This window comes from Anopheles arabiensis, chromosome 3 (genome assembly GCF_016920715.1).
Source record: "Anopheles arabiensis isolate DONGOLA chromosome 3, AaraD3, whole genome shotgun sequence".
Classification (NCBI taxonomy): Eukaryota; Metazoa; Arthropoda; class Insecta; order Diptera; family Culicidae; genus Anopheles; species Anopheles arabiensis.
The window spans coordinates 17,677,737-17,691,939 of record NC_053518.1 but is presented as its reverse complement, the minus strand read 5'-3'; the positions used below and the strand labels follow the sequence as shown (position 1 = coordinate 17,691,939).

At 40.5% G+C, this 14,203-nt stretch overlaps 1 protein-coding gene across 9 annotated transcripts in view; it reads left to right on the top strand.

Annotated features, from left to right (window-relative positions):
- Positions 1–14,203, top strand: part of LOC120899748 (disintegrin and metalloproteinase domain-containing protein 10) — a 65,840-nt gene that overhangs the window by 11,042 nt on the left and 40,595 nt on the right. For 5 of the 9 annotated variants that reach the window (XR_005739093.1, XM_040305924.1, XM_040305931.1 and 2 more), the window contains exon 2: positions 5,417–6,182. Coding sequence is in view for 8 of the 9 variants with exons in the window: in XM_040305924.1 (XP_040161858.1) it covers positions 6,119–6,182 (64 nt within the window). In the remaining variant the exon portion in view is untranslated. The other 4 variants (XM_040305929.1, XM_040305927.1, XM_040305926.1 and 1 more) reach the window with 4 other exon arrangements.

The window sequence follows — 14,203 nt, the reverse complement described above, 5'->3', positions numbered from 1 at the left end:
TGTCGCTGCATGCTATTGCTATGAACTCTAGCAAAGGCTGTGGGCAGGGATGTAACGAACGAAAAGGAATGCTTTGGTTGAGTTAATATGAAATCTAAATAAATATAAAATAATATAATATAAAATCATAGTGCTAGCGTTTATGTATCTCTCTTTCTTCTCTTATTGTTTTCAAGATGGAAAATTCGTATTGTTTGAATGCTCAATCAAGAGCCATATGGTGTACCAAGTAGAGAACAAACTGCGTTTATCGCTTCAAATTGGTGCAAGATGTCGCTACGACTTAATTGTGATTTGTGAGCTTGTTTAAAATTCCCAAAAAACCTTTTTAAGTCAGTATAAGAAGGACTCTTTCAAGGTCTTTGTTTTTTTGTGTTATACTTCATACCAATGTTATGCTTCCCATGCATGTCTGATTTTGATAGCTTAAAATACGTTGCAGAACATGTATGACCTAAGTCATCGTAACTTTACAACTTGTCGATTAGTGGGAAAACTGTCAAATGCAGGTTGCATTTCATTGCAGCACCGGAAATACTACTACTGCTTTCCATGGCAACATGCCGTAGCAAATAAACGACTCCCCTGCCTACCATCTGGTGTTGTGTTCGCGATTTCAAATTTAGAAATTAAATTGAAAATTGTGCGTCGCACAGTTTGTACGTGTGTAAGTCTCTGCACGGTCTTTGCCAACTCCAAGTTGCGACAATTTAATTAACGCGTGGTGGTTCCGAGCACCACTAACCGCACATACACACACACACACACACACACGCACTTATACATGCATTCAGCTTCGCAGACTTCCTGTGTTTGACGCTGTTATTAAGGTATTTCCATTGAAATTGGAGACTGCATGAATGTTCTATTCAGACTGCTGCTTGGTGGATTTAATGTTTCGTGTTGAATTGTGTCTATTTTTTAATTGTTTTATACCATAGTACATTATGAGTGGAGACAAGAAACTTGCTTTTAATACAAAAATTCAAAAGTACGGATTACCGGTTTTTTTTTTTTGTATTTTTTCCTATTATAGCGCTGAATTTCGGAAATAGCTTGAGCGTTTCAGTCAAACTTTTTAAAAATAATTTTAAAGTATTTTAATTTTTTATGACTCTTACCCAAAACTTGGGTTGTTATTGATGTTTTTCTATTTCAACTCTATTGACTCTATTTCAAATTAATTTGAACCCTCTGGAGGTTTTACAAACATAAAAATGTAGACACAAAAAACTAAATTTTCTTAACTCTTGTTTTAAATAATGTCATGTTTATTCCTACTATATCAATAATCATCCATTTATTAAATTATATTTAAAAAAAACTTGCTTATGTTTGCAAAAATGTTCCATACACGTCTTCTCCCCGTTAAGCAGCTTTTGGCTCGGTTAACAAAATGCCTACCCCGTAAGTGCAACGCTTAACCGACCAATTGTGTGTAAAACGTTACCAATCTACAAAAAGACCACTACCAAGGCGGCGGAGCGAATTTGAAGGCACGAGCGCTGGAAGTAAACGCTGGCACACACGCAGTCCACTCTTTCCACTGCTAAAAGGATTTATTTATAGTGCCACCCGAATACGAATTGTGCGGTGTGTGAGTGAGTGCACTCTCCGCTAATGCACTTTTGTGCACTGTGTCTCCATTGTCACTGTTGCGTGTGCTTTGTGTGTATGTGTGTGTTTGAGTTATTTTTTTTTTATTATCCCCTCGTGCTCTCTCAAACGTTTGTTCGATTAATCGAACCCATTAACTTTTATGCTGCGCTTGCTTTTGAATACCAAACCACCATTGCCTTGAGGCTATTTGTATACTTTTTTTTTTGTTGGTGGAGGGAGTTCTCATCCCACAACCCAAACAAAAACATGAACAGTGTCTGAAACAGTAAACACAGCAATTGGACGATTCTGTTCAAGCAAAGTTTGTGTCGGAAAATGAGTGACAAGTGGAGGAAGAGGTGAAAGTAAAAACGTGCGTGGGAGTGATTGCATCGACGGGAGTGACCAAAAGAGTGTCATTTTTCCTCTGCCGTGAGAGCTCCATGATAAGAAGCGAGTCAAAAGGACGAAAGAGAGAATCTTTGTGACATTTGGGAGTTTTCAATTCGATTGAGAGGCGGAGATTAAGGAAAGGGAGGAGGGAGTCTTTGGCATGCTGCATCCACTTTTGCTGGTTGCTGCTGGTTGTTGTATCTCTGTACAATAAGGACACTCGCAACTAGAGGGAAAGCACTCAATTCCCTCTACCATCCACTGGAATGAACACTCGGATAAGGACCCAACTCCAAACAACTGCGAACCTGCGCACTGGCACTGGCCTTAAAACGATGGCGGCACTGAGTGCCCTTATGCTCTTCAGTTTGCACAATTTTCTTCCTCTCTCTCTCTCTCCGGCTGTGTGTGTGTGTGTGGTGTGTTTTCAGTCAGCACATTCCAGTGTCGCTGCCCTGTGTGTATCGACCACCCCCTTTTGGTCGTCCTGTTCCGGTGCTGCTGCGGGCGGGCAGGATTCATTTGATGCGTGAGTGCCACCGTCCGTGTGCCGTGGGATAACAAAGACTCGACGACTCGACGAGATTGCTCGACGCACGACGGCGAACGAACGCGTAGCTGCCCAAAATCTGTCATCGCAGTAGAAGGCACAACAGCGATGGTGTTTCGTTAATTTCGAGTAATTTTTGTACAGTGTTTAGACGAGTTTGCAACCATTTTACAGTGCTTTTTTTGTATCAGGAAGATGGTTGATAAAATTTAAACGGTGGGTTGATGCTAGATGTGCGAGTGTTTTGTACGAACGTTAGTGAGTATTATTGCGTTGCCTCGGTCGGTTGTTGCTTCTCACCGAGGCATACCGTCTGGCGAAGGGTTCTTTGTGTTGTGTTTAGCATGTGGTACAGTGTTTTGGTGAAATTTTCGCTCGACTTAGACACGTTCGAGAATGAAAAGAAGCAAAACTTTTATGTATATAGCACCGTTTTTTTTTTCAAATTATATTTGTTCCGCTGTAGTTGTGCTGGGTTACTTGAAAAATGTTGATGGTCGTGTTTTTTTATTACCCGAGCGTGCTTTATCGTGCTGATGAGTTAATGTTGATTGCTTTCAAGCTCTTATCAATATTACCGTTCCGAAAAAGGGTAAATTCTTGCCTACAGTATGTGTCTCGCCTATCGTTATGTTTGTGCGCTGTGTATTTGTAGCCATACTCTGTTTATGAGTGCGAAAATCAGGGAGCGAAAATAAACAATATGAAACATTTGGTTGTTTATTTGACTGCGTTTTTTTTACAGAAATTCTGTGAAACAACAGTTGTAGTAGTTTAATGTGCGTATACATTGTGTGTGTTTTTTAAGAGACTTTGTTTGTTAAGGTTATATTTTTCATAAGTGTATAGGAATCGATTTTTATATAACTCTAGCAACGTCTAGCAATGTAGCGAAAGAGCATTGATTAGATTCCTAGTAACCACACCAAACATGCTGTACATTGAATTTTCCTCGCAGTGTAGCGTAGCCTCGATAAAGCAAAGCATCAACAGCAACAACACATACGCATCTCCGTGCTGTGGCAGCAGCATCAACATTTACGATCCGAAGGAAAAGCTCTCTTTGTTGTGTGTGATACACGATGAGTGTACGAAAAACTTATCACACAGCAGAGTACCCAAAAAAAAAGCTACAGAGATTGGTGGCGGTGGACCAACGACTTTAAACGCATTTTTGGTGTGTTGTTATGAGGGGATTTTTCGCGCTGTCGATCGGGAGTTGTTTTTCACTGCTGCGAGACTGCGTGTTTGGTGTTTTGGGGACGAAGAAATATCAACACAGCAAGAACCAAAAGGAAAAAAAAAATGAAACAGAAGAAAATGAAACACACTGCCACTGAACGCCACCAGGAAGATGAATTTTCCGAATAGAATCTCTTTGGAGAGAGAGTACATTGAAAGAGACGGAGATGCACAATGCTCCGCTACGGGCGTGCAAGTGAAACACACTGATGGAGCAAATTTTATTCCTGAATTAGAGGCACACACACACATCTCACGAGCAAACGGCATGCTGTGTTCGCTTTTGTATGTGTGTTTGTGTGCAAACGCTTAGAGGGAAATGGAAAAGCGCACGAGCGCGCGCGCGCATGAAAGAGAGAGGGAGAGGTAGGAAAAAGAAAAGGCAAAAAAAAACAGCTGACCTTTTGTTTTGTCGTGAACTTTCCGTGTGCCAGAGTCTGTATGGGGACTGTGTGTGCGAAGAGTGTGTTTATGTGCGAAGTCGTGTTGGAGTTGGTGCACTTCCCTCAAAAACATATTCATCCGTAGTACAGCTCTGCCAGCTCCGTCCGGCTAATAAAGGGCGACTTGGGAAAGCATCCCCAACAGCTCTGCGTGCACTGGTTGTTGCTTCCGTTTCCGAAGGACTTTTTGTATGTTTGGTTGTTCAGCTTCCCTTGGCCTGGAGGCGGGTGGGTGGGAGCTGAAAATATATTTGGACCATACGCATTCGCGGCGTTCTCATTGTTCGGGCAAAGTGGTTCTGCAATGCTGCAGCGCGAAAAAGGACGGGCTGCTGTTAAAATAGCGCTTGGTTTGTAGAAAATGGACAGAGGGAAACAACAAAACATATGAAGCTCTGGTGTGTGTTCTGTTAGGAAAACCTGTTCACCAGTCCTTGCTCTCGGGCTCTGGTGGCGTTTTTCAACACCTGAAGTTCTCGTGTGTTCCGAAGCATTTGTAGCTTTGCACAGAAACAAAGATCCATAATGTTTGCTTGAAGCTAGCAACAATTCCTACCTAGAAACTTGGACAAACAATCTTTAGGGGAAAAAGGGGGTGAGAGTGTGGAGATGCCGTGGAGGAGCTGTACTCATGCAGTGTGTGCGTACCGATTGCAAGGATAGGGCGACAACTAGCGCAAGGGTGGCAAACATATATTCGATAGCGCAAATGAACCAGGCAATACCAAAACGCTTGGGAGCATTATACACCACAACCAGGGGGTATAGTCGTACTTTCCCCAGCATTTTCCCAATCGAAAACTCACAATGTGTTTTTTTACATGCTCTTATTGAGATTATCAATCTGTTTAATAACTGAATCACCATTAGAATCCCATCATATGTCATATGTACTAATTAATATTTTTCTTTCTCTTCTCTTTTAGGCACATTTCTGCTAATATTGTGGTTCGATCTGCTTCGTTTCGTGTGAAAGCAATTTGTTTTAATTTTTTTTGTGAAATATTCACTAAAGTGTTAAACATGTTTGATTGAGCCCTTTTACATTATTGATTTCATGTGCGTGTGTGTATTTTTTCATACGCTGTTCTTCGGTGCTGTTCTTCTATGTTAATAGCATTTAATGTGTTTGTTTCTTAGTTTAAATGTAGTATTAATTAGTATTATGTTTTTGTTTTACACATTTTAGGGTCGTTTCTCGATTTAACAACAAAATTCCGTATTTTTAAGTGAACATCAAGCGAAGAAAGTTAATTGTGTGCGCGCGCGTGTGTGTGTATGCTAAATTGAAGTAAATTATTTTTGAATGTAGAAAGGAAAGGCCAAAACCAGAGTGCACATATGAAGGGCAAAAGCTAAAAATCGCCCCCGGTGTGTGTGTGTGTGGTTTGTACGTGTGGGGTGTGGGTGGAGTGAGTGTGTGTGTGTGTGCTGTGGCGGCGGATGTACAAAGAGGCGACTCCCTTGTATCACAATAATGCCTGTAGTATGTGTGCGTGTGTAGGCAATATCTGAAGGCAAAGGATCATGATAGCGAATTGATTCACTTGTTCGGATCATTTTTACGAAGTTCTCGCCGCTCGATGAGTGCGCATCAATTCGGCCAGTAGTAGCAGCTATATTGTGCGCGCATCGTAGAAGAAAATAATCAAGAATAAACGGGTGAAATCAAACGCGCGAGTGTCTGCAAAACGTGTGCGAGAAAAGTGCTACACAGCAATCGTCGATCCGTAGTGTAGTTTCTAGCTGTCCGTTTTGTTTGTTTGTTTTGTTCACTTAATCCGGCACGACGCGGTCGAAGACGTGGGGCAAGACGACGGCACTTTCGCACCCATTCAGACCACAGCACGATCGGTGGCGGCCATCCGGTTCCGGCTGATCGGGCGAAAAAATGCATCTGAAATGTGGATTACTGCTACTTTTTATGCTGCTGCTCCTCAACGACATCGAAAGTGGTAAGTGGACACACACAAGCAAAACTTAATGAATTTATTATTAACAGTCTCAAGTCGCGTGTTTTAGACATCATTGGCATTGCTTAGTTGTATTTTAGGACTTTAAACCTAGACCAAGAGAGAGTAGAAATAAGCGATGGAAATACAAAAGGGCAAACAGCTTGAAATTGGTTTCCGCTTTTGGCTCTTGATTTCTCAACTTCCTCCTAATCCTGTGGTGATGTTTGACTTCGCCTCTAATCCTTTGGCCATGCGTTGCGATGGTGTGGAGATAGTATTTTCGTCCTTCGCTCGAATGGCACGTGACGCTTCGTCGTGCAAGAGCTCAGGGTGAAATCGAGGGTTTAGGAGCATCGAGACAGGTAGAAGGATTAGGGCGAACGTTCCGGGAATTGAATGATATTTGCAATCGTTTCCCAACTCCCGAGAACATGTTGAATGCAAATCATGCTAAATTATCATTAGACGGGATTTCTTTTCTCTATTTACAGAGGCAACTTGTAGATAAGCCTGTCAGCTCCAAACGGCTTTCCATGTAATTTTAATATAACAGACCGAATGGCGAAGTTTTTTTTAGAAATAGTACACGTGCTTCTAAAAAGGTAGCAACCAGAAAGATAAAAATGTTTCTTCTGAACAGATTATTATGCCTACTATCTTGTATGAATGTGGCGATCTTCGAAGACATTTTAAAACTTAAAAAGTCGAATTTTTAGTTTCGATGGATTGAGCTATTACTGAGCTAAGTAATTTCAGCATTTGGGAAAAGGATTCATAAATATGCATAATGGTGCCGTGTGCCCTCGAACGTTTTCCAGCTTGTTCTTGACAAATAGATAGTAAAAACAGTGCTGATACAAACTTGTCCTGTTACGTATAGGATCAAATTAAATGCCTTGTTGATTGGAGCTATTTTCATTAGAACGCCTGCAGCACGTCATCTGGTCACGTATCTCCATTTAAAAGCGTTGGAGGTTTTTTTTTAAAGAAAAGATAGTTGACGTTCTACTGATGTTGACAGCACATGGCGGCGAGTGATGGCTGTCCAGCAACGCAAGAGCAATTAAAAGTTACAAAAGTGTGTGTTTTTTTGCTCTATGTCAAACAAATACGGAACGTGACTGTGATTGTTGGCAGATCGAAGTGGTTCCTCTCCTCCGGTGCTCGGTGTGGTCTGAGGTACTCTGCTAAATTGTTTGGCTGTGTGACATTGAGCTGAGATGAGACCAAGATTGGCTAATTTTTGTATCGAATTGTTAAATCAGAGTGGCGGTTGTGCTTTTTTCTATTCGGAGTAAACGTTTTATTCCACATTTTCGTTTTATTTTCGTGTGGGTCTGCATACTGGGTATGGATACCTAATATTGAGGCTTGTTCTTAACGTAAGTGACTAGCCGGTCCTGTCGATTCTAGCATTAATGCTGAAATTCAATTGATAGATCGAGATAATATCCATGCCTCAAATTTATAGATTAAATACTACGTGACAAATCTCGTTATAGAGCTGCTTTTCCCTAATTTTGCTCCTTATTTAATTACTATTATTGTGAAAAGAGTGCTGAGTGAAAAGAGTGCGCTATCAGAACACTAAAGTTATCAGAATATTATGTTTACCAAGATGTGATGCTGGTGAACACTTTGCTGGTGTCTGGGTTGTGGTTTACACTCTTGTTTATCATTTGCCTTTCACTCGTGTGAATGATACTAACGAGTGTGTGGTTCTTTTAATTATCCAAACCAACAATCTCAAACTTTTTGAACCATTCCCTCCCGTACTCTCATGCGTCACCATCATTGGTTTTGTTTTTTTTTCGTTCGTTTTTTATTACTTCGTTTGTTTGCGTTTACATGTCATTCGGATTATTAATGTTGCGCTCCAGTTTGGTTTCTGTTTGAGTTTTGTCAACTGTAGTCGACAATGCGGGTGGGTTGGAAAACATCGTACGGGGCATAACTTTTGCATGCTCTTCCACACAAGATATCTTTACGTGTGTAGAAACAGAAGTGATGATCTCACGCGGGATTGTAGCGTGGGATTAGACGCTGGATATGGTTGCATAATATTTGGAGTGCTAAAGTAGAGTAACCATGCGATACGTTTAAGGCGTCTATGTCACGAACTTTTCGTTTCCCAGTAGAACGGTCTCTTGTGAAGTTCTCTTGAACAAATGAACAGACATTTGAAGAAACCAACTGGCAGCCTGTATAGATTGACAAGGTATGCACGTTTTTCATATTTCTTAAGAAATATTATCTCTTATCTTCGTGAATATATTATACGAGGGATTATTTTTTTTCACTCCATTGGAAAGGTAAGGGTTCTTCAACATTACACACGTTACCCAAGATTTTAAGAAATAAAGAAACACAAGATCTGGGCAAAGTCAATTGCGGATTTGGTAGTATGGTGTTTGCATGGGTTTGTAACTTTTTGGTGTGTCTGGATGAGCTAAATGTAATTCTAGGATGAAGGGGAGCATAAGAAATGTTTCATATTTTTGCCGTTCCAACAGCTTGCCGCAGTGTAAAGGTAGGATCTCGTTAAGGATTAGGATTTATTTATTTTTTATTACAAAGCTGTTATGGGCATTGAGGATGATGTGTACTTTTTTGTCTAAATGCCTCCCAGTGCCTGTTGCATACCCAGGATTAGTAGGGCCGGATATGAGTTTTTAAAATTACTTTCAATATGATATTAATGATTCACCTAAAAAAAGGTATTCTGAGATTGGTGTCTGAAAAATGTTTGAGTAAACCAGTCTAATGAATGTTTTGAGAAAGTGTTGCAAATCTGCGTCAAAGATAAAATAAATGTTTCGGAGATAGTGAAGTTTTATTCTCACATATTCTAGCATTACCTGTTCAATGTGTATTTACAGTTTTCCAATACTTTATTAAACCCAAAACTCACATACTGAACTCGATGGAATTGGATAGAGTTTGTGCAACCGTTTGAATGTTTTCATTTCTCAACAAATATGCCTAGAAGATTCACTGCAATTGCTCCGTTTTCCAATGTACGTAGAATCGTACCGACATTAACCTCCAACACGCGCTTGAAGGACACTTAAAACCCAATGCGAAACCGTCGGAAGCCTCTCGCACTAGCTTTTTGGTGTCCGGAGCATGTTGTAATGTAGTAATTTGGAAGCATTTTAGCGCTCGGTGTGCTTTCGTCCGAAACAAAGTGGACGCTTTTGGGCGAAAATTTGTATCTTACGATTCCGCACGGTACGTGACTGGTGGGATTGTTGTGTGTTTCAGCGTCTCCACCTTTCGGAAGCGTGGGGATGGGTGTCCTTCGTCCAACACGAAGTCGGATAATACATAAACCAGTTAACACTCCGTGCGTTTAAAATGTCCCAAAAATTAATTGAAGCGTTACGAACGATGTCGATCGGCGCACTACCCCGCGTTCGGTAAGGTCGAATGAAACGTCACATAAATATGGGCTATAAAAAGGTTGCATTCTTGAAGAGGAAGCGTCTGTACGTGTCCGTCTCAGCGTGAATGGAGAACGTCCTTCGCAGTGTGCGAGAACGCAGAGTGCTGATTGGGAAGTGCTCGGGGATGTTTGCTGTAGTGGACGGTGAATTGAATTGAATTGGATAGTGTAACATTCAAGTAAATGGTAGAATTATTACATAAATGGAAATGCAATAGGAATGGTACATAAATGGAAATGCAATAGGAATGGTACAGTTGCCTTCAGGTCATCAGAGGTACGAAGTGCGCATTAGGAATTATTGGTTCACTGACACTGTGAAGCAAAACATAGGATTGATAGGAATGAACATTATTGAATGGTTTTGTTTTATTTGGGTTCTTGGAGGGCATGTAATCAGAACTTCAACTCACATGAATCATCTTTGAGTCTCGTTGCTAGTAATATTATTGGTATTTTGTATTTCTAGAAGGAAGCTGGCAGATTGAAAAGCAGTGTAGCTGCCAGCTACTGTTATAATGCCAGTTAGCTTTGTACTGTTTCTTAAATAACCAATACGGTTCATTTCCATGAGATGTTTTCTATTATTTATTGAACACATTGAAATTAAATATAACAAGGGAAGTGTAAGTAACAAGCACACATTTATTATATTTTGCTACACATATGTCATCCACTTCTTTTGCTTCATCTATCTTTGAACATTGATTCAACTAGATTAACGTACATCTACACTTTAGAAAATAAGCTTCCACACCTTTTAATTTATATCTTCTGGTGTCTTTCTAATAGTTAATGCATTGTACTTTCAACCACACATCGTACCCATGATTCGTAACCTCCATTACGGTCAGTCGTTGAGTGCAGATCGTTGACAATGGTTGAAAGCTGTTCAAGATACTGCAGCGAACATCATTACTGCCAACACCACCGAACACCCGTGGACAGATAAAAAAGTGAGCAACTGGACGGTGAATGAGTCAAGCAAAATACCCGGCGGGGTGTGCGCACAGTGTTGATAATATTTTGCACAAATTTGAGCACACTCCCCTACCTAATCCGTATGCGCTTTTTTTGTTTTCTCTTGCCGTGATTTCCCGCTATGTTTTCTATTGCTAACACCAATACACAGCACCCACAAGTGTCTAGTCAGTCTCGGGTGTGTGCGCGCGCGCGCCCGCGAGTGCATTACGCAGCAGACATGCTTGTTGATGAGTTGCTTCCTTCAACCGACCAACCAAGCGATGCTTATTCGTAAGCGGGTTTATGGGGTGCTCTGTGGATTTGGAAAAGATTTTTTTTTGTGCGAGTAGGACATAACAGAGTTTCTAAAAGCCAATGACTCATCGCTGTGCCGGAGCATCATGATTGTCTCTTCCGAAAACAGAGCATGTTAAACATTTGTTTAACTTTCGTGTCTCCTTGGAAATGTAGGGTTATCATTGTTATGTTTGTCCAATTACTTACTGGGAACATATAGTTGACGCGTGATGACTACACACACTGATCATAATTTATGGCATGTTCCTAGTTTTTTTTTTTTGTATTCTAAAATGTTTGTACGGAATTATATTAAAAAAAGAAACATTCCATTTCCATAGAATGTTAAAAGTAATAATGCAAACTACAATATATTAATGTCTCTACTTGTACACCATTCCAACTCGATTCTTTCCCGAGCGCCAAGCACTGCTAATGACTAGTGTAAACTTTCTGTAATGTAAACTAAACATCAACCGCGTGTGTGTCTGTGCTGACAAATGCATAGGAGGTAGCGTGGAACTCGCGAGTTCTCGATCGACGACGCGCACACCCAAACGATTAGAGGTCAGTAACATCCGCGAAACAGTGCGCGCCTATTTGGTCGGCTGTCTCTCTCCTTCTCGCTTTATCTCTCGCTACCGCGGTGGTGCACTTTGCGTGGAGATGATGATGGCCTTTTGCCGGTGGGGACGTATGGTGACGAGACACGAACCAACTGATGCGAATTATTCCGGACTGTTCCAAGCGCGAACCGACACGTTCGGACTGAGGGCAATGATTCATGTTCCGGTTTTTGAATTTTCCCTTCCGTCTCCCGCCCGAGGAGACACGACGGGGTACGTGGAGGGGCAGGCGGAGGGTCTCTTTTGCTTTGCCTCATTCACCCCGCGGTCTCTTATCTGGGCAGAGTCGGAACGCGGCGGAACGGTTTTCGAGGGCATCACGCCGTCAAAGACACGGGACAAACTCACCGTCAGTTCTGGGGACTTTCGAGCGTGGCTGCGGCACTCGCTGGAAACTGGAGAATAGCACCAGCGAATAATCTGGGCGCGCAAAGCATTCGCCATTAATCATCATTTGAATCTCGTTTGTATTCTAGCGATGTCGCTCGCTTTACTGATTTCTATCTACGCTCTGTTCTATGGCAGATTCTGGGCCCCCGTGTTCTGTTCGGGGCAATGGCTTTCTATTAGTTTTAAAACCCAACACACAATTTTATCCGTCATTCCGTTTTAATGCTTTTTGTTCAACGACATTTTTATGGTTTCGTCTTTTTTCAGTGAGTTTCAAAAACCTTCAGTCTAAAAGACTGGAATTAATCAATATATTTATCGATTTTTGTAGTTCACCCACTTGGCGCAAAATTGTGGTCTCAAAAAGATTGAATTTTAAGTGCTTTGCTTTAAGTTGTAATTTAGCACAAAATTGGTTTATTTTAACTAACAGTTGAATAGCATACGCGTATGTTTCATCCCGAATGTTTTGAATATCTGGATAAAAGTCAAATTATAACCATGATAAGCCAGAATGCCCAAAATAGAAATAAAAATGAGTGTTTTTTTCCTGGAAAACCATCCCCACAAACATCTCCGACTTAGGTTTCTAAGGATTATTTTGGCATTTTAATATTATAATCCATCTGAATCAATCATCGAATTTCACTAAGAACTCAAGAAGTTCTTCGAAAAAATGGTACACATTTTTGCAGCGTCCTTAGAAATGTTGCTACTGTCCAGGCCCTTCCTGCAATGTGTAAAGGTCTGGAAAGCTTTGTTTAAATCATCCGGTAGAAAACTTTTAATGAGCAGCAGAAACATTTGGTTTTATTTTATCCTAAGGGCCATTTCGCAATTGAAAGTTAAGAACTGTTGAGAGTGTTTGGAAGAAAGTTTTTGCATTCCAGTGTTGTTGCAACACTCTCTCAACCCACACGCTGTTGGAGGGCTTTTTATTTTTCGCCCGTACCGTTCGTATTGCAAAACCCAAGATGAAATACGCTTATATTACCTAGGATGGGAATGGTACATATACAATTCTATTCAATAATTTCTTTGTACTGATCAATACTAACACAATAATTAGTAGTCACTACCCGTTATTCCTAGAACGTTTATTGCCTCGTGTATGCTCATAATGTGCACGATATGAAACCTCTCATGTCAATGGGTATTTGTTCATTACATTAGTGATTCGTACGGGCATCGTGTGTCGGAAGATATAAAGCAAAAGAGGGCAATTGCAGGGACAAACATGATGGAAAACAGAACTGATGGAAAGGTGAAGCGCACAATCAGAAGGTGAACGAAAACAAAATGTGTTGCTTCAACATAGCGTGGGTTTTCGCTACTCGTAAAAATCGTAATAATATTTTACGATCCTTTGTTCTGTTTTTCGATGCTGCCGAATATGAAATATCTGCCCGACTGGCTGTGCTACCTTCACAATCTTACGAAGAGGAAAAAAGCGCACTACGCTAGCTTGTCACCTGGCATATACGTAATAGTCGGTGGATCGAATGTCGTTGTATGCGGTTATGGTTGGGAAACATGTAAAGCTATATCTAGAGAAATTGTTTTATTTTCTTCTTTTCCTAATGAGTGTATTTATATGTGCAGCCCTGTATGTATAGACGAGGAGACTAAACATTTTTACTGTTATAGATTTTTAAGTATCCTGAAATTTGCTGGACGTATATATCTTAGTATCTTTAAATATATGGAACAAATTGATATTAATCCCATTGATAGAATCGAGTTAATCGCAAAATTGAAACCATTATTTTAACTTTCTATTTAGAAGTACCTTCTGAAATATTACACATACTTTGTTGTAGTGCAGTTGCAGTCAATGAATCTTGTGAATGAATGTGTCTAACAAGCATACCCATTTGAGGGCTGCGTAATGTAGTAAGTCGCTACGGGCATGCAGTAATTAATTCATAACAAGACTCTCTCCTGAAAAAACGAACAACAATGCGTTGGTATGATTGATACTTCGGCATGCCACTCTACCACTTGATAGAGATGTGTTCGAAAATAATGCTGAACTTGTACAAGAGGTTTACATACACACATTTTACTTAATATTTCATGCGTGGAAAGTAAAGCTGTGTTTGAAAAAAATAGCGACAACTCCGTACACGGAGGTGAAATTCATATAAACATAAATGTATTTAAAATTGTACATCGGATTGACTATACTTCTTTTTCATTTGATTCCATATTCTGACGGTATGCCCTGTACCTTTGTGCTCAAACACTTGGCTATGATTTGTTTTATTTTTGCGTTTACTTTCCGACTAAAGGTCATCGAA